Source organism: Ceratotherium simum, chromosome 5, assembly GCF_057802395.1.
Source record: "Ceratotherium simum simum isolate JZ-2026a chromosome 5, ASM5780239v1, whole genome shotgun sequence".
Taxonomy (NCBI): domain Eukaryota; kingdom Metazoa; phylum Chordata; class Mammalia; order Perissodactyla; family Rhinocerotidae; genus Ceratotherium; species Ceratotherium simum.
In genome coordinates this window covers 91,402,925-91,425,469 of record NC_141904.1, presented here as the reverse complement: position 1 = coordinate 91,425,469, position 22,545 = coordinate 91,402,925, and the positions used below count along the sequence as shown (strand labels likewise).

At 44.4% G+C, this 22,545-nt stretch overlaps 1 protein-coding gene across 1 annotated transcript in view; it reads right to left on the bottom strand.

The window, feature by feature from the left end:
* Positions 1-2,030: 2,030 nt before the first annotated feature.
* CHST13 (carbohydrate sulfotransferase 13) overlaps positions 2,031-22,545 on the bottom strand; it is a 33,280-nt gene continuing 12,765 nt past the window's right edge. The window contains exons 2-3 of the mRNA XM_087431756.1: positions 9,670-9,752; positions 2,031-4,159 (exon numbers count right to left, since the gene is read on the bottom strand). Of these exons, the coding sequence (XP_087287882.1) occupies positions 3,314-4,159; positions 9,670-9,752 (929 nt within the window). The 3' untranslated portion in view covers positions 2,031-3,313. The remainder of the gene's footprint in view (positions 4,160-9,669; positions 9,753-22,545) is intronic.

The window sequence follows — 22,545 nt, the reverse complement described above, 5'->3', positions numbered from 1 at the left end:
AATCCTCTAGGGTGTGAGTGAGCTGATTTGCCAAACTGACGAAATCTGGAGTGGACATGGTCTCCCACTCCATCCAGGTCCTCTTCACTAAGAGGTAAAAATCCCGCTTCAGCCCATTAACAAACACAGAATTAAAAGCTACCCAAGTGGATTTAGCTTCCATGGGAGGCCAGAATTTTCTTTGAAAGTGACTTGAAGTTAATTAAAATCATCATGAACAAGTTCATCAGGCTTTTGCACACAAGCCTGAATTTTGTTCCAATCGGCAGGCTTGGGAAAGGCTCCTGGGATTGCTTGGTGGGGTTTTCCAGCAAGTGTTCTAACCTCTTTCCAAAATTTAGGGGTTTGTTTTTCTAAATCCCATTCAGGATGTTCCCATTGGACAAGTTTCATCCAATGCTGGGCCTAGCTTTCGCCAATAGGTATATGAACTAGCTGATATAAATCTGAAAACCTCGGCTGGCCAGTCTGAACACCTAAATTAAATTCATCATCTAATCTATGGGGGTCCTTGGTTGCCTTTGGAAAATCCTCAACAACGGCTCACAATTCAGCTTTAGTCCAGCTGGGGTTTGTTTGGATCCTCGGAGAGTTTAACTTTAAAAGGGCAGGTTCTGATAGGTTCAGAAGAAGAAGGGGCAAGGGTAGATTCAGAGGGGAAAGGAAATTCTGCAAGAGGATTAGAGTGGCGAAGCAGAAGGTAGAGAGAAGGTGGGGTTGGTGCAGAAGGGAAAGAGGAAGATGGCGATGGGGGCAGAGCCTGAGGACAAGATGGCTGCTGGGGTGGAGTCTGAGACACAAGAGTCTGGGAAGACAAACAAATGGCTTCTGAGACAAAGAAGAAGAAGGAGACATGAGGCTTCAGAAGCCATTTTGTTATCCCTCAGTTTTTTAGTTGTTTCCATTAATTTAGACATGGTATCTTGTAGTGAAGCAATTTTAGAGTTTTGTGCACGATTAGAAGCTTCTAGGTACCAATTAAAATAAACATACCACAAAATAAGAGAGACAGAGTAAAACAAATACCATATGATTTCACTCATATGTGGAAGATGAACACATAAACAAGGGGAACAGATTAGTGGTTACCAGAGAAGAGAGTGGGAGGAGGGCAAAAGGGGTAAAGGTGCACATATGTATAGTGATAGATAAAAAATAGACTATTGGTGGTGAATAAGACGCAGTCTATACAAAAACTGAAATATAATAATGTACACCTGAAATTTATACAATGTTATGAGCTAATATGACCTCAATAAAATAATTTTAAAAATATAAAACATACCATTCATTTTGCTTAATTTAAGGGCCGTGGTCTTTTCCAATTTGGTTTTAAGAAAAATGAGTTTGGAGAGATCAAAAGTTCCCCATAATTTCCATTCTAATTCCAGACTACTCTTGGTCAGTTTGGCCCTCTTGGTTAAAAAGGCACATGTAGGGGGCCCAAAATTCTCAAACATAAACCCAGCCAGGGTCCCTGAAGGAGAGTTTCCCTCAGAAGATTTAGATGACTGGGACCTCATTTCTGAAATTTCTTCTGAAAAATCCAAGAAAGGTGCTAGAGTCCTAGCCTTGATCCCCAAAGGAACCTAAAAAAAGAAATTTGCCCGATTCCAGCCCTGATTCCAAAAGGAATCTGAAAACCAAAGAAAACTGGATTCTCAGCAAGCCTGAGTCCCAAAAAGAACAGCACTACCTTCAGAAAACAACTGAATACTCATCAAGGATGATGCCTTGAACCCAAGGACACAGCCTTGAACTGGGAAGGACAAGGTCCTTCCCACAAGAGGACAAAGCCTCTCTCAATCCTGAATAAAGTTGGAGAGCTCAAAACACATGGAGAGCAGAGCTCAGAATCTGAGAGGAGACTCATCAAACTGAAAGCAGGCAGCAACTCACAGAAGCGATGAACACAAGGGGTTTGGTGCTGGTACCTCGCTCAATTCTGGGGGACCACTTCCTTCAGATCCCACTTCTGACACCATATATGTCAACTTAAAAAGCAAATTCGCATGTTATTTAACCCTCAAAATGAGTTTATTTGGGAATAGCCAAAAAAATTGCAATTCAGGATATGTATGCTACAGCAAATCATAGGCAAATCCAGAGAACAAAAAAGGGGAGCTGCTTTTATAGAGAAAAATGGGGAGTAGGGAAGGGCTATTCTAAAGGAAAATCCATTGGGGGAAAGTAACAGTTCAAGGTGGCAAGGGCTCCTTATTGGCTGAGCTGTGGCATTTCCCATTGGCTGGGCTGTGGCTGGGTGGGGAAAGAAATCTTCCTTTAGTAGTCAAGTAGTTGTACTTCCTGTCAGAGATGCAAGTGTAGGCCTCTTCCTGTTTGGAGTAATTGATGATGTGTGACAGGGCATGAGAGCTCCCCCTACATGCCTTCCTGACTCCAATTTAGTTGAAGTTTCCTTTATTCATTTTATAAATCCCTTTAGGAACTGGTGCATGGTTTTAATACAAAATCACTGAAGGGGGTCCCAGATTAAGAGCCCACCTGGGCACTCTCATGTCTTGTCCAGCTCTTTGCATGAGACCCTTTCTCAGGTCATCCGATGGCCCAGTTGGGACCTTGCCATCGGGGGACAGGCAGTTAGCCTGTGATCTAAGAGGACAGACATATTCTGGTGCCAGCCAGAGAGAAAAAGAGGTCAGAGGCCAGCCAGAGAAGGAGGAATTCCTCAAGGCAGGCACAGATGACCAAGCATCTCGCCAGACTGAGACCAAGGGTGGGGTCAGGACGGGGCAGCCACAGAAAGAGGTGGCCCTGTTCTGTCACAGGCAGAGTAGAAGGCAGCTCATGGCTGGCACCTGAGCCGCACCCATCAACAAGGATGGCTCTAGCCTGAATCCAGTAAAGGAGGGCTTCTCTCCTTGGCCCAGGCTGTCCTTACCAGAGTGGGTGAGGTGAGGAGGGCACTGGGATGGGCCACAGTCTGCACCAAGACAGGTCGCACCACAGACAGGTTAGGGGGCAGAGGTGACCCAAAAAATGGCCTCTCACAACCCAAAAAACTATTATCCAGTCCTCACTCACCAAGGGGAAGAGCCTGCCAGCTGGAGTAGTTAGACGAAGCAAGCATCTAGCAACTGGCATTGGCGGGCACACAGATGTACAGCCACCCGAGGTGGGCTGCACCCAAACCCCGCGGGGTGTGATGGAGGCCCAGGGGGGCTGGCCGAGCACGTAAGTGAGGGTGCAGGGGTTCTCAGAGTGTAGTCCCCGAGCCTCAGCACCAGCATCTTGGGGGCTCGTCAGAAACGCACCTTCTCCGGCCCGCCCCCATAGCTCGGGGCGTCGGGGGCTAGTGCAGCCGCAGGTAGGCGGGGGTGGAGTAGTTGAAGAGCAGGAAGTCCATCCGGTAGAGGTCGAAGAGGCGCCGCTGGTAGAAGGGGCTGACGTCCCGGAAGAGGCGCGCGGCCTGGGCGCGCGCGGCGGCTGCCGTGCCCCTGGGCGGCGGCGCGGGGAAGCGCAGGCCGGGCGCGCCCGCCAGGCGCAGCACGAAGGCCGCGTCCTCGGCCAGCGTCTCGAACTTGCCCACGACGTCGTAGCGCAGGCGGCACGGGTGGCAGAGCGCGTGGGCGCGCTCCCAGTGCTCGTTGAAGGGCCCGTCGCGGCGCGTGCGCGGGTCCAGCAGGTAGGCCAGGAACTCGGCGAAGCGCACGTCGTGGCCGCGGGCCAGCGCGTCGGGGTGCGGGCGCGGCCGCAGGCGCCGCACGATGCGCGTGCCGTAGCGCCGCTGGAAGGCCGCGCTGTAGGGCCGCGCGAACTTGTTGCGGTAGGCCGACGCCAGGCGCTCGAAGGGCTCGCGCACGAAGAGGAAGGCCAGGTAGGCGCGCAGCCGCCGGTTGATCTCGGCGCGGCTGAAGTCGGCCAGCGAGGGCAGGCGGCCCAGCGCGTGCGCCTGCGTCTTGTGAGGATGGCGCGGGTCGCCGCGGGCGCGGCCGCTCAGCGCCAGCAGCACGCGCTTCCAGTTGGTGCAGGCCACCTTGGGCACGTAGCAGTAGAGCAGGCCGTGCGAGTCGTCCACCAGCACGTGCCGCAGGTCCTCTGGCCGCAGCAGGTGCTGCCGGCGCGTGTGGCGGCTGCAGGCGCGGCGCAGCAGGTCGCGCCGCTGCCGGTGCACCTCGGCCAGGGCCGAGAGCGGGCCCTGCGGGCGACAGGGGCACGGGTCAGGGCTGCTGGCCGGTGCGGTGCGCCCAGGCACGCGGGGCAGGGGCAGGGCCAGGGTCGGGCGGCAGGCGGGAGACCTGGACCCGAGCCCCTGCGCTGCCACCGCTCACTGTGTGACTTGGGGCGCAGGGATGTGTCCTGGACCTGGATTTGGGGGGGAATGAATCTAACCTTGCTGAGGCATGTGGAAGGATGTGACTAATCACCTGTTGGGCATTCAGGACAGAGGAGGTCCTGATAATGAATATGACAAGGTCAGAGGAGGCCTGATAAGCATGACTTCGGAGCGCTAACCTCTGGGGCAAGTTAAATATCTCCTCAGTGTTTACTAGAAGTAGGATAGTGTATAAGAACAGTAGCTTTAATTCCATATCAGTAGAGTTGAAAGATGCAGCCACTTGCAGGCTATCAGGATATTTTTCGTTCAATAATAAAATTAGCTAATTCTTTATTTATGAATTGGCATGTTCTTTGGGGTCTTGATTTCTTTTTTTCCCCCCAAACGAATTCTTTTTTTTTTTTTTTTTTTAAAGATTTTATTTATTTTATTTTTTTCCCCCCAAAGCCCCAGCAGATAGTTGTATGTCATAGCTGCACATCCTTCTAGCTGCTGTATGTGGGACCCGGCCCCAGGATGAATGGAGAAGTGGTGCCTCGATGCGCACCCGGGATCCGAACCCGGGCCACCAGCATTGCAGCGCGCGCACTTAACCACCAAGCCACAGGGCCGGCCCCCCCCAAACGAATTCTAATCTCAGTGCTTGGGCAGGAAGCTTGCCCTCTCTGGGCCTGTCGCTCCTCGGTGAAGTGGTAACAGCCAGCATTTATGCAGCACTTACTATGTGCCGCGCAGCTTGCTATGCACTGCACAACTCTTGTGTTAGGTAATACTAGGAGGACACCCAGGCCCAACCCTCCCTGCCTGCCTCAGCCATGCTGACATCCAGGCCACCACCTGCAGGCTCCCCCTCCCTTTCTTCAAGTCTTCTCTGTCCTAAACAGGGTCTCCACCTCTAAGACTAACCCCTCCAGTGCCCCGCCCCTCCCCTTGGCGTTATTGGTCTAAGAGTTCTTAGGAAACAGTGTTTTAATTTCTCAAAGTTACATTAAAAGCCTTAAGGATATAATAAAAAACACAATCAATATCAGTGAGGATGTGGAGAAAGTGGAACCTTCACTCATTGCTCCTGAGAATGTAAAATGGTGCAGCTGCTGTGGAAAGCAGTTTGGCAGCTCCTCAAAATAGTAAACATATGATCCAGCAATTCCACTCCTAAGTATATCTCCAAGATAACCAAAAACATACATCACACAAAAACTTGTACACAAATGTTCATAGCAGCATTATTCACAGCAGCCAAAAAGTGGAAATAACTCAAATGTCCATCAACTGATAAGTGGATACATAGTATATAGTATATCCATATGATGGAATACTATTCAGCCATGAAATGGAATGAAGTTCTGACACATGCTACAACATAGAAGAACCTGGAGGACATTATGCTAAGTGAAATAAGCCAGCCACAAAAGGCCACATTTATGATTCCATTTATATGAAATGCCCAGAATAGATCTATAGAGACAGAAAGATTGGTGGTTGGCAGGGGCTGGGGGGAGGGGGAATGGGGAGTGACTGTAATGGGTACTGGGTTTCTTTTTGGAGTGATGAAAATGTTCTAAAATTAGATAGTGGTGATGGTTATGCAAACTTGTAAATATACTAAAATCCACTGAACTGTACACTTTAAAGGAGTGAATTTTATGGTATGTGAGTTACATCTCAGTTAAGGAAGAAGCCTTCAGTATTTCCATTTCGAGGAGGCCAGAGCAGTGTCTGCGATGGTGGGACACCAACCCAGCACCTGCAGAACATTCGAGGGGGGCTGGATGATGTGTGTGCTCGTGAGGGTGTGTGCACAGGTGCTTCTGATGCCTTTGAAAGTATCCCACAGGCACCTGAGGTGCTTTAAGTGAAAAGGCTGAAGTGCAGAACAGGACTTCAAAGTGTGTTAAGTGGTGTGTTGTCCCACACTTTGGGTTTAAAAAGGGTGGAGAAGTAAATTAAAAATGTTTCCAAAAGGAAGGGTTGTGGGGAGTCTTTCTTATAGAGATGTATACTGAAATAGTCACAGAATCAACAAGGCTGGGATTTGCTTCAAAATAATTCCAGGTGGGACTCGGAGGCGGTCTCGGTGAAACAAGACTCAGACTGGTGACGGCAATGCAGAGTGCACTCCACCATTCTCGCTACTTCTGCATAAGTTTGACTTTTTCAAAATGAAAAGTCAAAGCAGAGAGACAGGGGACATGCATCCCTGTAGGTGAGATTTTGAGAAAGTAACATAAGCACCTGACAGAGCAGTTGATGCGGCACACCTGCCTAGACGCTGCCTGGAAGGATGCACAGGGGTAACTGGGGCCAGGCGGGAAGGAGAGGTGCTCTGCACGGGATGCTCTGGGAGGGCTGACTGCCCTGCAGGGGCTCATATTGCTTTTTCAAAACCTCACCTGCCAAGTGCAGCCACGGCTGTGGGGGCTGAGGGCACTTAACAGGCTCCTGTTCCCACCCTCTGAGGCACTGACTCACACGATTGGCCTCAGGAGTCTGGCTCTGTGTGAGTGTCAGAATGCTGTACCCAGCGCCTCACAGCCAAGGTCTGCTTTCAGCTTCCAGACAACCCAACGCATTTCTTGTGTCAGGGACTGTTGGCCATCCACCTGCCTGTCAGTCTCCCTCCTTCCTTGCCAGCAGTTGTGTTAGGCCATGTGCCCAGCCTCAGGGAGGAACTGGTCATGGCAACCTTACACACCTTCACTAAAGCGACAGGTCCAGGGCTGGGCATGTGGCCTGGTTCTGGCCAAGGAGATGTAAGAGGAAGTATGCTGGATGGCTCCGAGGAAAGACTTTCCTTCAGGACAAAAGGAGAGGGCTCCTGCCAGGAGAAAAACCCTTTGCCCCACCCCTTCCCTTTCTGCTTGGGATGCTGTCCTGTGAGATGTCCAGAGCCATGGCAGTCATCTTGCAGCCATGAGGCAACAAGTCTATGGCAGAAGTCAACAACCAGAGGATGATGGTGGGAAGTGTGTTGCTGCTGTAGTGGGGCTGCTGGTCTCTAAGCATCGTGGGAAGTAAGTACTGACTATGCTAATGGCTTAAAGGAGCCTCAGTTGACTTTTCTGTTGCTTGTAGCCCCATGAATACTAACACAGTCAGTGCATCTCCATTTTACACTTGAGACAACTGAGCCTCAGAGGAAATGAGTTTCCTACAGCTCTCAAGTCAGGAGGGTGGGGCTCCAGCCTGGGTCCCTCTGGACTGGAAGCCAGCGCTGTGCCCGCTGGTCTGGGGCTGAATCCTACAGCTACAGTCCTCATCCTTCTCAGGCTGGCTGGACTCAGCTGCCTGGATCCTTAGCCTGGCTCTAGTCCCTGTGGCTTCTGTGACCTTCTCAGGGTCTTTAGCCCCCCTGTGCCTCAGGTTCCTCATCTGTAAACAGGGATAGCAACAGCCCCACCTTATTGGGTTGCCATGAGGACTAAATGGGTTGACAGAACTAGAGGGCCTGGTACAGTTAGCCCTTGTTGGGAAATTGTTTTTATTGTTCTTATGTCTTAGCTGCAAGGTGCTTCGCTTCCAGGGCCTTGCCGCCCTGTGGGCACTGGATCCTCAGGCTGTGAGGGCCTGAGCCAGCCCCATCTGCCCTTCAGAAGGCTGTGGAGCTAGTGGAACCGGGGCCCTGATGAGAGCCTGTGTGATGAGAAGACAGCTCTGCGAGCTGCTGCCCGGGCCTTTCACAGTATGAACCACCCTGCTCACACCTGGAGTCTGGAGAGTTAGGTGGAGACCTGAGCTTAGGATGCCCACAAGTTCCCGCTTTGCTTTTCCTGGGGCACCTTTTAAAATAACCACTTAGAGATGAGCCCCCATTAGTGATCTTTGCCCCAAACACCTTATAAGTAACAGATGTGCTACCCTGCTGTCTATCTCCTGCTTGCTGGTGACCTGGGACAGAGGACTGCCCTTCCCGCGGCTCACTGAGCCCCACCCCCGTTTCTGGGATCTGTAAGTAATAAATCTTGTGACTTTACTTCCTTTGTGTGAGAGGATTGAAACTGCGCCTTTAATCAGAATGATCCTGGGGTTTCACTTCCCCAAAGTGGGAGCTGGGATGCGGAGGGAGCTCCGTGCCGACCCCATGCGGGTGGCTTGTGCCTCCTCATTCAGCAGACCATAATCTGCGTAGTCTTAATTTAATTTAATACACCAGCTATGGGCCTTCCAACACAGCCTGGCCTGCCCACAGCTTGCCGTGTGGCCCAGGGCAAGCCAGTCACCCTCTCTGAACCAAGGCCTCCTCACCTGCAGTCCAAGCGTGTGGACCAGGTGGGCTTCTCGGGCACTTCGGCTCAGCCCTCAGGGATTCTGTGAGCAGCCACCTTCCCGGGACTAACTGATCATTCTCCCTGGATTAAAATTCTCCATGGCTCCCTACTACCCTTGCCCCACCTGCTGGGCATTGCTGGGCTGCTGCCCACCTCTGGCTCACTGCACACACCCTCTTCTGTCCTCTGCTTACTGCCAGGCACACGGCCCCTACCGTTTGCTTCTTAACTCTCCCTCTGCAGGTCTCAGCTGCAATGTCCCTTTCTCAGAGAGGGTCTCTCTCCCCCATATAACCCAGGACCCTCCTGTTAGAGCTCTCATTACACCTGGTACTTCCCGTTTAGACTCGAATCAGTCATAGGTTAGTGCAGGAGGGGATCAAGTGTCTTCCCCCATGGGACTGTCAGCTTCACAAGGACAGGGACTCGTTGACCTGCTTGCCACTGGATCCACAGCATCCTGAGCACAGCCTGCATACAGTAGGTGCTCAATACATGCTGCCCGAATGGGTGCCTCTGAGTGTGCCTGTTGGGGTGTGTGTGAGTCAGGGGCGTGTGGCTTTCCATCAGGTACGATTGTGTGTGCATCTGGGGCTGTGTGTGGTCCCGGCAGGGCCACAGCACAAGTAGAGTATGTGGGCCTGTGAGCCACCTGATCCGTGTGCTTGAGAATAGTGCAGGTGGGGGCTCCCCACATGTTTCCTATCGCAGCCGGTACTAAAATTCGGAGGTTCACTTCATCACTGTCTCCCCACTAGACTCCCAAACTCCCTGAGGGCAGGCACAGGGTTTGTGTACTCTCTTTCATATCCGTAATGCATAGAACAGTGCCTGGCACAGAGTATAGCTTCTACTGTTGGGGGGAGGATGGATGGGTGGATGGGTGGGTGGAGACGCCAGGTCTCTCAGCTTCCCCAGGATTTGCCCTTGTCACAGCCCCAGGCACTCTCCTCTCCGGACAGAACCTGGATTTGCAGAGGAAGCCTCTCCATGCCCCAGTGTGCTTCCAGTCCCATGACAGCAGGTCTGCACTGGGGCTCTTGGGTTCCTGTGGCTGGAAGTAGAGGGAGGTATTCCTGGAGCAGGAGTCTGTCCACCTACCTGGTCAAGGTCATAGAGCATCTGCAGGGGACTCCTCCTCTTCCCACCAAGCCAGCCGGATTCCAGGGCCCTGTTTTCAAATGCTGTGGGGCATAAGGAGAGAGGCATCACTGCTGTACCAGGTGGAATGGCTATGGCACTGGGGAGCTTGGCCAGCTCACCCAGGGCACATCTGATCCACCTCTGGGACTCAGGTTCCCTCCTGCGTCCCACCTGCCTCCAGGGGGTTTGGTGGAGCACAAGGGGCACTAACAGGGCCCCTAATCCACCAGGGAAGGGTGCTTGATGTCACTCCTGCCCTCCAGAGTTGGAGAGTACCAGGCAGGAGGGTATGAGAGGTAAGGTGGTACCCAGCCCACAGCCATCTGGGAAAGGCCTGACCACCCAACCTTACCCACCTCCATGTGCCCTCATCTCATGCCCCACCCCTGCCAGTCCCATGTCCATGGAGCCCTAAGAGGCTCACCTAGCTGTCTGTCCAACCTCTCCAGATCCTGGTACAGACAGCCAGAAAGGGCTGGGCAGCAGTGGAGGTGGCACAGCCAGGCTGCAGGCTCTCCAGTGACAGCTCACCAGGTCAGGGACCCCCCCATGGACTCCTACAGCAGCCTGTACTTACCCTGCCAGTGCATATGCTGCCTCATGGCAAATGCAGGTTTAGCTGTCTCCCAGACTGGAAGCCTCTGAGGGCAGGGACATATCTGTCTGTCTCACTGCTACATTCCACAATCTTCCTAAAGCCGCCAAAAACTCAGAATAAACTTGCTAAGTTTATTCTTTTACTCAAAATGTGTTTTTAAGAAATAACTTCTTCAAGTTATTCTTTTAACATCTTAAAAATATTCAATTAATATAAATATATTCTTAGTAATATAGTCAATATAGGTAAGGATAGGTTCATGACCTTATACTTCTTGATCATATTTTTCTTAAATATTATTATACTTATTAATAAACTAATAAAGTGTAATGCAGTCTTTGAGAAGATGACCAAAATTGGAAAATCTTTAGCTAGACCAAGAAGAAAAGAATGAAGACCCAAATTACTAAAAACGGGAATGAAAAAGGAGACATTAGTACTGGATCTTACAGAAATAAGAAAGGATTATAAGAATATAATATGATCAACTGTACCACAGCAAATTAGATAACCTATAGGAAATGGACAAACCCCTAGAAAGGCACAAATTCCTGATTGTGACTCAAGAAGAAACAGAAAAATCTCAACAGGCATGTAACAAGTAAAGAGATTAAATTAGTAATTTTTCACAAAGAAAAGCTCAGGATAAGATGGCATCACTGGTGAATTTTACCAAATATTTAAAGAAGACTTAATACCAATCTCTTCCACACTCTTCAAAAAACAAACAAACAAACGAAATCAGAAGAGGAGAGAACACTTCCGAATTTATTATATGAGCCTAGTATTACCTTGATGCCAAAATCAGACAAAGACATCACAAGAAAAAACTATATACCAATGTCTATTATGAAGGTAGATGCAAAATCCTCAAAAAAATACTAGCAAACCAAATCCATCAACATAGAAAAAGGGTTATACAGCATGACTCAATGAGATTTATTCCAGGAATGCAAGGTTGGCTCAACATACAAATATCAATCAAGGTAATGCATCATATCAATAGAATAAAGAAAAAATCCCCACATGATCATCAATAGATGCAGAAAAAAGCATTGCACAACAGCCAATACCCTTTCATGGAAAAAAAAAAAAACACTAAAAATCTAGGAATCAAAGGGAACTTCATCAAACTGATAAAGGCCATCTAGGAAAAACCCACAGCTAACATATTTAATGGTGAAAGACTGGATGCTTTCCCTCTACTATCAGGAACAAAACAAGGATGCCCATTTTCACCACTTCTATTCAACAATGTACTGGAGGTTCTAGCCAGGGTAATTGGGCAAGAAAAATAAATAAAAGGCATTCAGGTTGGAAAAGAAGAAGTAAAACTATGTCTATTTGTAGATGACATGATCATATATCTACAAACTCTTAGAGCTAACAAATGAGTTCAGCAAGCTTGTAGATTCAAGATCAATATACAACAGTCAGTTGTATTTCTCAATATTAGTAATGAATAATCCAAAAATGAAATTAAGAAAACAACTCCACTTAAAATAACACCAAAAAGAATAAAATAATAAGGAATAAATTTAACAAAAGAAGTGCAAGAATTGTCATGGAAAACTACAAGACATCATTGAAAAAAATGAAAGACCTAAGTGAATAGAAAAACATCCTATGTTCATGGATTGGGAGATTTAATACTGTTAAGGTGGCAATATTCCCCAAATTGATCTACAGATTCAATGCAATCCCTATCAAAATCCCAGCTGCCTTTTTAGTAGAACTTGACAACTGATCCTTAAATTCATGTGGAAATTCAAGGGAACCGGAATATCTAAAACAATCTTAAAAGGGAACAAACTTGGAGGGCTCAAACTTTGCAACTTCATAACTTACTACAAGGCTACAATCATCAGGACTGTGTGTTCTGGGATAGGAGAGAGATGTCGATCAATGAAATAGAATTCAGAGTTCAGAAACAAACCCTTACATTTATGGTCAATTGGTTTTTGATTAGGGTGCCAAGTCAATTCAATAGGAAAAAAAATTGTCTTTACAATAAGTTGTACTAAGAAAACTGGATAGCCACATGCAAAAGCATGAAATTGGACCCCTACCTCAAACTATATATAAAAACTAACTCAAAATGGATCATAGACCTAAATGTAAGAGCTGAAACTAGGAGACTCTTAGTGAAAACATAGACACGAATATCCATGACCTTAGAATCAGCAATGATTTCTTAGATATGACACCAAAAGCCAAGCAACAAAAGAAAAAAATAGATAAATTGGACTATGTCAACATTAAAAACTTCTATGCTTTGAAGGACACCATCAAGAAGTTGAAAAGACAACCCACCAACCGAGAGAAAATATTTTCAGATCATATGTCTGATAAGGGACTAGTATCCAGAATATATCAAGAACACATACAACTGAACAATAAAAAGCATAACACAACTTTTAAAATGGGCAAAGGATCTGAATAGACATTTCTCCAAAGATATACAAATTGCCAGTAGCAGATGAAAAGATGCTCAACATCACTAGCCATTATGAAAATGCATACCAGAACCTCAATGAGGTATAACTTCTCACCCACTTGGATGGCTGTAATCAAAAAGACAGACAATAACAATATTGGTTGGTGAGGATGTGGAGAAAGTGGAATCCTCATACATTAATGGTAGGAATGTAAAATAAAGCAGCTGCTATGGAAAACAATTTGGCAGTTCCTTAAAAGCTAAGCCTAGAGGATTCTGGGAAGATGGTGGAGTGAGAAGCACCAGGAATCTGTCTCCCATCTAGACAACAACTGTACTGGCAGAATCTATCTGATGTAACCATTTTGCAACTCTGTAGACTATTGAAGGCTTGCAACTTCCGGGGGGGGAAAGCTTGGATGGTAAATTATGGTTAATTTCTGTCAATTTTAGTGCTTAGCACAGTGGCAGCTACCAATTCCCCACCCCCAGCCACATGGCAGGCAGCTGTACATCTGTTCCTGGAGCAGCTTGCACAGAGTATGTGGGAGCCCGGGTGGGCAAAAAGGACCCTGTCCTCCAGATATCAGGGATCTGTGCTCTGAACACTGACTGCTACTTCCAAACACAGAGGTGCAGACAGAGAGGCAGTGGCCATTGTTGTTGCACCTGCCCCCATATTTGCAAGCCCCTCCCCCTCCAGCTGAAGTGACTTCCAGGGGACTTAAAGGGCTGGCACCCTTCCCCTCCATTTCATTTTTCTCTTTTTCCTCTTCTGGGAGCTAGACATTAAAGACCAGAACATTCATAACAACTGCATATATGGGGAAAATTAGAAAATGACCATGAATGCTCAGGGAAAGGGTCAGAAAAGACCTAAGAAGACCTTAAATTTACACTTCAGGCTGACTTTCGGCACAGAGACAGCCTACAATGATCAGAAAAAAAACAGAAGCAAAAACAGCAATCACTGGGGAAGGGGATGAATCTGATTTCCAGAGTTACCACAATATTAGATTCAAATGTCAAGTGTTCAACAAAAAAATCACAAAGCATACAAAGAAAGAGGAAAGTATGGATTATTCAAAAGAAAAAAAAATCAACAGAAACTGTCCCTGAAAAAGATCTGATGGCAGATATACTAGACAAAGACTTTAAAACAACTATCTTAGAACTAGAGGGAGATGTGGAGAAAGTTAAGAAAGTAATGTATGAACAAAATGGAAATATCAATAAAGAGACAGAAAGTTTAAGAAACCAAAAAGAAAGCTGAAAAGTACAATAACAAATGAAAATTTCACTAGAGGGATTCCAAGGCAAATTTGAGCAGGCAGAAGAAAGAATCAGTGAACTTGAAAACAGGACAATGGAAATGATTGAGTCTGAGGAAGAGAGAGAAAAAAGGTTGAAGAAAAGTGAACAGAGCCTAAGGGATCTGTGGCACAGCATCAAGTGGACCAACATATGCATTGTGGGAGTCTCAGAAGGAGAAGAGAGAGAGAAAGAGAAAGGGGCAGAGAGAATGTTTGAAGAAATAATGGATGAAAACTTCCTAAATTTGATGAAAGACGTGAATATAAACATCCAAGAAGCTCAAGGAACTCCAAGTTCATTGAGCTCAAAGAGACCCACACTGAGACACATTATAATCAAACTTTCAAAAGACAATGAGAGAGTCTTGAAAGCAGAAGGAGAAAAGTGACATCACATACAAGGGATCCTCAGTAACATTATGAGCAGATTTCTCATCATAAACTTTGGAGGCCAGAAGACAGTAGACTGATATATTCAAAGTGCTCAAAGAAAAAAACTGTCAACCAGGAATCCTCTATCCAGCAAAACTGTCCTTCAAAAGTGAGGGAGAAATTAAAATATTCCCAAGTAAACAAAAGCTGAGGGAGTTTGTCACCATTACACTTTCCTTGCAAGAAATGCTCAAGAATTCCTCCAGAGTGAAATGAAAGGAAACTAGACAGTAACTCAAAGCCATATGGAGAAATAAAGATCTCAATAAAGGTAAATACATGGGCAATTATAAAAGCTACTAGTATCGTAACAATGGTTTGTAACTGCACTTTTTGTTTTCTGTATGATTTAAGAGACTGATATATTTAAAAGAAAAAAACAATTATTAGTCTAAAAACTAGTATTATTGTAACTCCAAATCTTGTTTTATATATAATTTAAGAAACTAAAGCATTTAAAAGAATTATTAATTTATGTGTTGTGGCACACAATGTAGAAAGATATAATTATGTAACATCAAAACCTGAAAGGGGTGGGGACAGCTGTAAAAGAGCAGATTTTTTCTATGTTACTGAAGTTAACTTGAATAAATTCAAATTAGAGTGTTATAATTTTAGGATGTTAAATGTAATCCCCACAGTAACTACAAAGAAAATAGCTATAGAATATACACAAAAGGAAATAAGAAACGATGTTAAATATTTTACTACAAAAACAAAGGGGACTAAGTACAAAAGAACACAGTGATGCAGGAAATGAGGGACAAAAAGAGCTCTAGGGCATATAGAAAACAAATAGCATAATGACAGAAGTCCCTCCTTAACAGTAATTACTTAAAATGTAAATGGATTAAACTCTCCAATCAAAAGACAGAAATTGGCAGAATGGATAAAAACACACGACCCAACTCTATCTACTGTCTACAAGAGACTCCCTTGAGATCCAGCAATACCAACTGGTTGAAAGTGAAAGGACAGAAAAAGATATTCCACGCAAATAGTAACCGAAAGAGAGCAAGTGTGGCTATACTAATGTCAGACAAAATAGACTTTAAATCAAAAAGGTTACAAGAGATAAAAAAAAATTATATATTAATAAAAGGTTCAATACAGCAAGAAGATAAAACAATGGCAGACCGTCAAAATATATGAGGCAAAAACTAAGAGAATGGAAGGGAGAAATAGAAAGTTTAACAACAATAGTTGGAGGCTTCAATACACCACTCACAATAATGAGGAGAACAACCAGACAGAAGATGAGTAAAGAAATAGAGGGCTTAAACAAAACAATAGATCAACTAGATCAAACAGACTTATACAGAAACTCTACCCAACAGCAGCAGTGTATACATTCTTCTCTACTACAGGTGGGACATTTTCCAGGATGGACTGTGTGTTGGGCCACAAATTAAGTCTCAATAGATTTAAAAATATAGATATCATACAAAATCTCTTCTCTGAGTGGGATGAAGTTAGAAATCAATAACAGAAGGAAAACTAGAAAATTCAAAAATTTGTGGAAATTAACACACTTTTAAACAAGCACTGGATCAAAGAACACATCACAAGGGAAATTAGAAAATTCTGGGAGATAAATGACAATAAAAACACAACATACCAAAAGTTAGGGGATACAATAAAAGTGGAGGCTAAGGGGGAAATTTACAGCTATAAACACTTACATCAAAAAAATAAGGAAGATCTCAAATCAACAACCTAACTTTACAACTTAAGGAACTAGAAAAAGAATAAACTAAACCAAAGCTAGCAGAAGGAAGGAAATAATAAAGATTAGAGCATAGACAAATAAAATAGAGAACAGAAAAATAGAGAAAATTACTGAAGCCAAAAGTTCTTCAAAAAGATCAACAAAATTGACAAACTGTAGCTAGATGGACTAAGAAAAAAAGGGAGAAGACTCAAATACTAAAATCAGAAATGAAAGTGGGGACATTATTACTGACTCTACAAAAATAAAAAAGATTATAAGAGTATTGTGAAAAATTGTATGTCAACAAACTGGGTACCTAGATGAAATGGACAGATTCCTAGAAACACAGAACCTACCAAGACTAAATCACGAAGACATAGACAATCTGAATAGACCTGTAACTATTAAGGAGGTTGAATCAGTAATCAAAAATCTCCTGACAAATAAAAGCCCTGGATCTGATGGCTTCACTTGTGAATTCTAACGTTTAAAGAAGAACTAACACCAATCCTTCTTAAAGTTTTCCAAAAATTGAAGAGGAGGGAACACTGCCGAACTCATTCTATATGGCCAGCATAAACCTGATTTTAAAAAGCCAGAGAAAGACACTACAATAAAGAAAACTACAGACCAATATCCCTTATGAACACTGATGCAAAAATATTCCACAAAATTCTAGAAAACCAAATTCAGCAGTATTTTAAAAGGATTATATACCATGACCAAGTGGGATTTATTCATGGAATGCAAAGATGTTTCAACATATGAAAATAAATCAACGTAATACACCACATTAACAGACTGAAGGAAGAAAAACACTTGATCATCTCAGTTGATGCCAAAAAAGTATGTGACAAAATTCAACATAATTTCATGATAAAAACACTCAAAAAACAAGGAATAGAAGGAAACTACCTCAACATAATATAAGCCATCTATGAAAAACCCACAGTGAACATCATACTCAATGGTGAAAGACTGAAAGCTTTTCCTCTAAGATCAGGAACAAGGCAAGAATGCTCACTCTCACCACTTCTATTCTAGTCAGAGCAGTTAGGCAAGAAAAATAAAAGGCATCCAAACTGGAAAGGAAGAAGTAAAATTATCTCTGTTTGCAGATAATATGATCTTACGTGTAGAAAACCCTAAAGATTCCACACACAAAAACTGTTAGAAGTAATAAATGATTTCACCAAAGTAGCAGGATACAAAGTCAACATGCAAAAATCAGTTGCATTTCTATATACTAACAATGAACAATTGGAAAAGGAAATTACAAAAACAATTCCATTTACAATAGCATCAAAAAGAAGAAAATACTTAGGAAGTAACTTAACCAAGGAGATGAAAGACTTGTACAATTAACACTACAAAACATTGCTGAAAGAAATTAAAGAAGACATAAATAAATGGAAACACGTTCCATGTTAATGGGTTGGAAGACTTAATATTGTTAAAATGTCAATACTATTCAAAACAATCTACAGATTCAATGGAATCCCTCCCAAAAATCCCAGTGACATATTTTGCAGAAATAGAAAATCCCATCCTCAAATTCATATGGAATCTCAATGGACCCCAAGTAGCCAAAACCTTCTTAAAAAAAGAAGACCAAAACTGGATGACTGACACACTTCCTGATTTCAAAACTTACTACAAAGCTACAGTAAACAAAACAGTGTGGTACTGGCATAAAGATAGACATAGATACCAATGCAACAGAATAGAGACCCCAGAAATAAACCCTTATATGCAAGGTCAAATAATTTTCAACCATAGTGCCAAGACCATTTAATGGGGAAGGGCAGTCTTTTCCACAAATGGGGCTGGGAAAACTGTATAATCACACATGCAAAATGATGAGGTTGGACCCTTACCTCATACCATATTCAAAAAATTAACTCAAAATGGATCAAAGATCTAAATGTAATACCTAAAATAATAAGACTCTTAGAGAAAACATGCAACAAAAGCTTCATGACATTGGATTTGGCAATGATTTCTTGGATATGACCAAAGGCACAGGTAACAAAAGAAAAAATAGATAAATTGGACTTCGTGAAAATTAAAAAATTTGTGCATCAAAAGATATTATCCACAGAGTAAAAAGGCAACCCACAGAATGGGGTAAAATATTTGAATATCAGATATATAATAAGGAATATAGAGAGAACTCCTAAAACTCAACAACAGAAAAACAAACCCCAATTCAAAAATGGGCAAAGAACTTGAATAGGCATTTCTCCAAAGCAGATATACAAATGGCCAATAAGCACATGAAAAGGTGCTCAACATCACTAATCATTAGGGAAATGCAAATCTAAACTACAATGAGATACTACCTCACACCCATTATTATGGCTACTTTCAAACAAACAGAAAACAACAAGTGTTGGTGAGGATGTGGAGAAACTGAAACCCTTGTGAACTTTGGGTGGGAATGTAAGATGGTGTGGCTACTGTGGAAAACAGTATGGAGGCTCCTCAAAAAACTAAACATAGGGGCTGGCCCTGTGGCCTAGTGGTTAAGTTTGGCCCACTCTGTTTTGGTGGCCGAGTTCATGGGTTCAGATCCTGGATTCGGACATACACCACTTGTCAGCCATGCTATTGTGGTGACCCACATATAAAATGGAGGAAGATTGGCACAGATGTTAGCTCAGGGTGAATCTTCCTCAAGCAAAAAGGGAAGGATTGGCAACAGATGTTAGCTCAGGGCAAATCTTCCTACCAAAAACAAACAATAGTAAAAAACTAAACATAGAGAAAGTCAAGATGGCGGCATAAGCAGACCCTGAACTCACCTCCTCCCGTGGACACAGCCAATTTACAACTACTCGTGGAAAAATTACCCCTGAGACAGAATTGAAAAACTGCATAAGAGGAACTCCTGCAACAAAGGACAATCCTAATTGAGGTAGAAGAGGCAGAAACTCCCTTCTGGAGAGGAATAACACTGCCTTCACACGCCGGAGTGCCTCACAGCCACCCGGGAGCAGCCCACAGGTACGCAGCCCTACCTGGAGGAGCGGGGCCCTGAGCCAGGTAGTGCCCCCGCTGTAGGCATTTTGTGGACCCAGCACAATGGAGACGAGTGGCATAATATCTGACTTTGCCTGCCACTAAAACATTGGGAAGCATCCCCAGAAAAGCTGGTTCACAAAGAAATTAAAACTGCCTCTTAAAGGGCCCACACGCAAACGCACCCATTTCAGAAAGCAACCTAAAATCACCAGAAAGAAAGGTGCACAGTGCTTTGGTGAAAAGAGACTCACCTGATAGGCCCTGAATGCATTTCAGTGAGAGGTGAGACCTCTCCAGGGACTGGGACATTGGCAGTGGCCGTTGTTGTGCCCCTGGTGTGGGCGAGCTGACACAGATGCCATTGGAGTTCTCCCTGAGGCCTACTAACCCAGGTCTGCCCCACCCACTAGAGCATCGATTTAATCCAGCTCAGCCAGGGCAGGCAGCCCACCCTAGAGACTGGCCCCACCAACAACAAGCCCTCAGGCAACTTGTGGGCCTGCATAGATTGGTGACTGGACTCTGTGCAGCCTGGCAACTGAGCCGAATTCAGTGGGGCAGGGTGTGCACAAGGAGCAGGTGGAGAGTGTGGGGCAGTGGTGGAGTGTGTGGGGCTCCCGCCTTGGAGAGACTGGGTCCGCTTCAGGAGGTCGGGGCGCACACACAGGGCAAGACTGTGTTGACTGTGTGTGGACCTGTGGGCGGCAGGGCTTGTCAGCCACAGAAGACTTGTGCTTCTCAAAGACCCACATGGGGGTGTGCCCCACCTTCCAAAGCCTTAAAAAATTGGGTGCCCCTGTGCCTGAGGCCAGCCCCACCCAGCTGCAATCCTCAGAGAGCTGACAAGAGACTTAAAGGCTGGAGGCTTGCAGCAACTGTAAGCCCCTGAGGCTAACAACCTGCCACGCTGGGGGCCTACTCACTTAAAAGAAATACTGCAACACAAATGTGGTATTAGAACTTGCAGCCAACTGTGCTGGGGCTCCCCACACCTGATAAAGAGATTGAAGGGCCCACAACAACTACAAGCAGCTGAGCATTACAACAGCTGGCCAGGAGCATAACTCGGCCTCCCTGGGTGCCTACAGGGAGAGCAAACAGACACAACAGAAGGACACAAGTAGCCCACATAGGGGTCACCCCTGGAACATGGAGAACTGAGGGAAGCACACTGCAGGCCTCCTAAGGCATCACTTATATAAGGTCACCTATCCAAGAGCAGGAGGTGTAGCTGACCTACCTAATACGTAGACACAAGCACAGGGAAAGAGGCAAAATGAGGAGGCAAAGGAATACATTCCAAGGAAGGGAACAGGACAAAACCCCAGAAAAGGAACTAAGTGAAACAGAAATGAGCAACCTACCAGACAGAGAGTTCAAACAAAGAGTGTCAAGGATGCTCACTGATCTGGGGAGAAAAATAGATGAACTCAGTGAGAATGTCAACAAAGAAATGGAAGATATAAAAAAGAACCAATCAGAAATGAAGAATACAATACTGGAAATGAAAAATTCACTAGAGGGACTCAAAATCAGAGTAGAGGATACAGAAGAACGGATCTGTGATATGGACGAAAGACTAGAAGAAATTACCCAAGCTGAACAGGTAAAAGAGAAAAGAATTAAAAAGAGTGAGGACAGTCTAAGGGACCTCTGGGACAACATCAATCGCACTAACATCCGTGTTATAGGTGTCCTGGAAGGAGAAGTGTGAGACAAAGGAGCAGAGAATCTATTTCAAGAAATAATAGATGAAAACATGCCTAACCTAAGGAAGGAAACAGACATCCAGGTACAGGAAGCACAGAGAGCCCAACACAAGGTAAACCCAAAGAGGTCCACACCAAGACACATCATATTCAAAATGTCCAGAATTAAAGAGAGAATCCTAAAAGCCGCAAGAGAAAGTCAAGTTACATACAAAGGAAACCCCATAAGGCTATCAGCTGACTTCTCAGCAGAAACCTTACAGGCTAGAAGAGAGTGGCACGATATATTTAAAGTGCTAGAAGGAAAAAACTTACAGCCAAGAATACTCTACCCAGCAAGGTTATCATTCAAAATGGAAGGAGAGATCAAAAATTTCCCAGACAAGCAAAAATTAAAGGAGTTTGTCACCAAAAAACTAGTGCTACAAGAAATATTAAAGGGACTGATTTAAGGGGAAAAGAGAAGACCACAAATAGGAAAAATTATCTATTTCCATGATAAGAGGGTAATGGATACAAATGCACAAAAAAGAGGTTAGATATGATATCAAAAACATAAAATGAGGAGGAGGGGAGTTAAAGAGTAGAGCTTTCAGATAGAGGTCAAACTAAAGAGACCATCATTCTGTATAGAAGAAGAAAGGAACAGAGAAGGACTACTAAAACACTGAGAAAAAAATAAAAGTTAAAAAATGGCAGTAAGTACATACTTATCAATAGCTACTTTAAATGTCAGTGGACTAAATGCTCCAATTAAAAGGCATAGGGTGGCTGACTGGATAAAACAACAAGACCCATATATATACTGCATACTAGAGACACACTTCAGACCTAAAGACACTCACAAACTGAAAGTGAAGGGATGGAAAAAGATACTCCATGCACATGGCAATGAAAAGAAAGCTGGGGTAGCAGTACTCAGATCAGACAAAATAGACTTTAAAACAAAAACTGTAAAAAGAGACAAAGAAGGGCATTACATAATGATCAAGGGAACAGTCCATCAAGAGGATATAACACTTGTAAATATCTACACACCCAATGTAGGTGCACCTAAATATATAAAGCAATTATTAACAGACATAAAAAGAGAAATAGACAGTAACACAATAATAGTAGGAGACTTTAACACTTCACTTACACCAATGGATAGATCATCCAAACAGAAGATCAATAAGGAAACATTGGCCTTAAATGACACACTAGAACAGATGGACCTAGTAGATATATACAGAGCATTCCATCCAAAAACCAAAGAATACACGTTCTTTTCAAATGCACATGGAACATTCTCCAGGCTTGATCACATATTAGGCCACAAAACAAGTCTACATAAATTTAAGAAGATTGAAATAATACCAAGCATCTTTTCTGACCACAACGGTATGAAACTGGAAATCAACTATAGGAAGAAAATCAGAAAAGTCACAAATACGTGGAGATTAAACAAAATGCTAATGAACAACGACTGGGGCAATGAAGAAATGAAAGAAGAAATCAAAAAATACCTGGAGACAAATGAAAATGAAAATATGACATGCCAGAATTTATGGGATACAGGAAAAGCGGTTCTGAGAGGGAAGTTTATAGCAATACAGGCCTATCTCAAC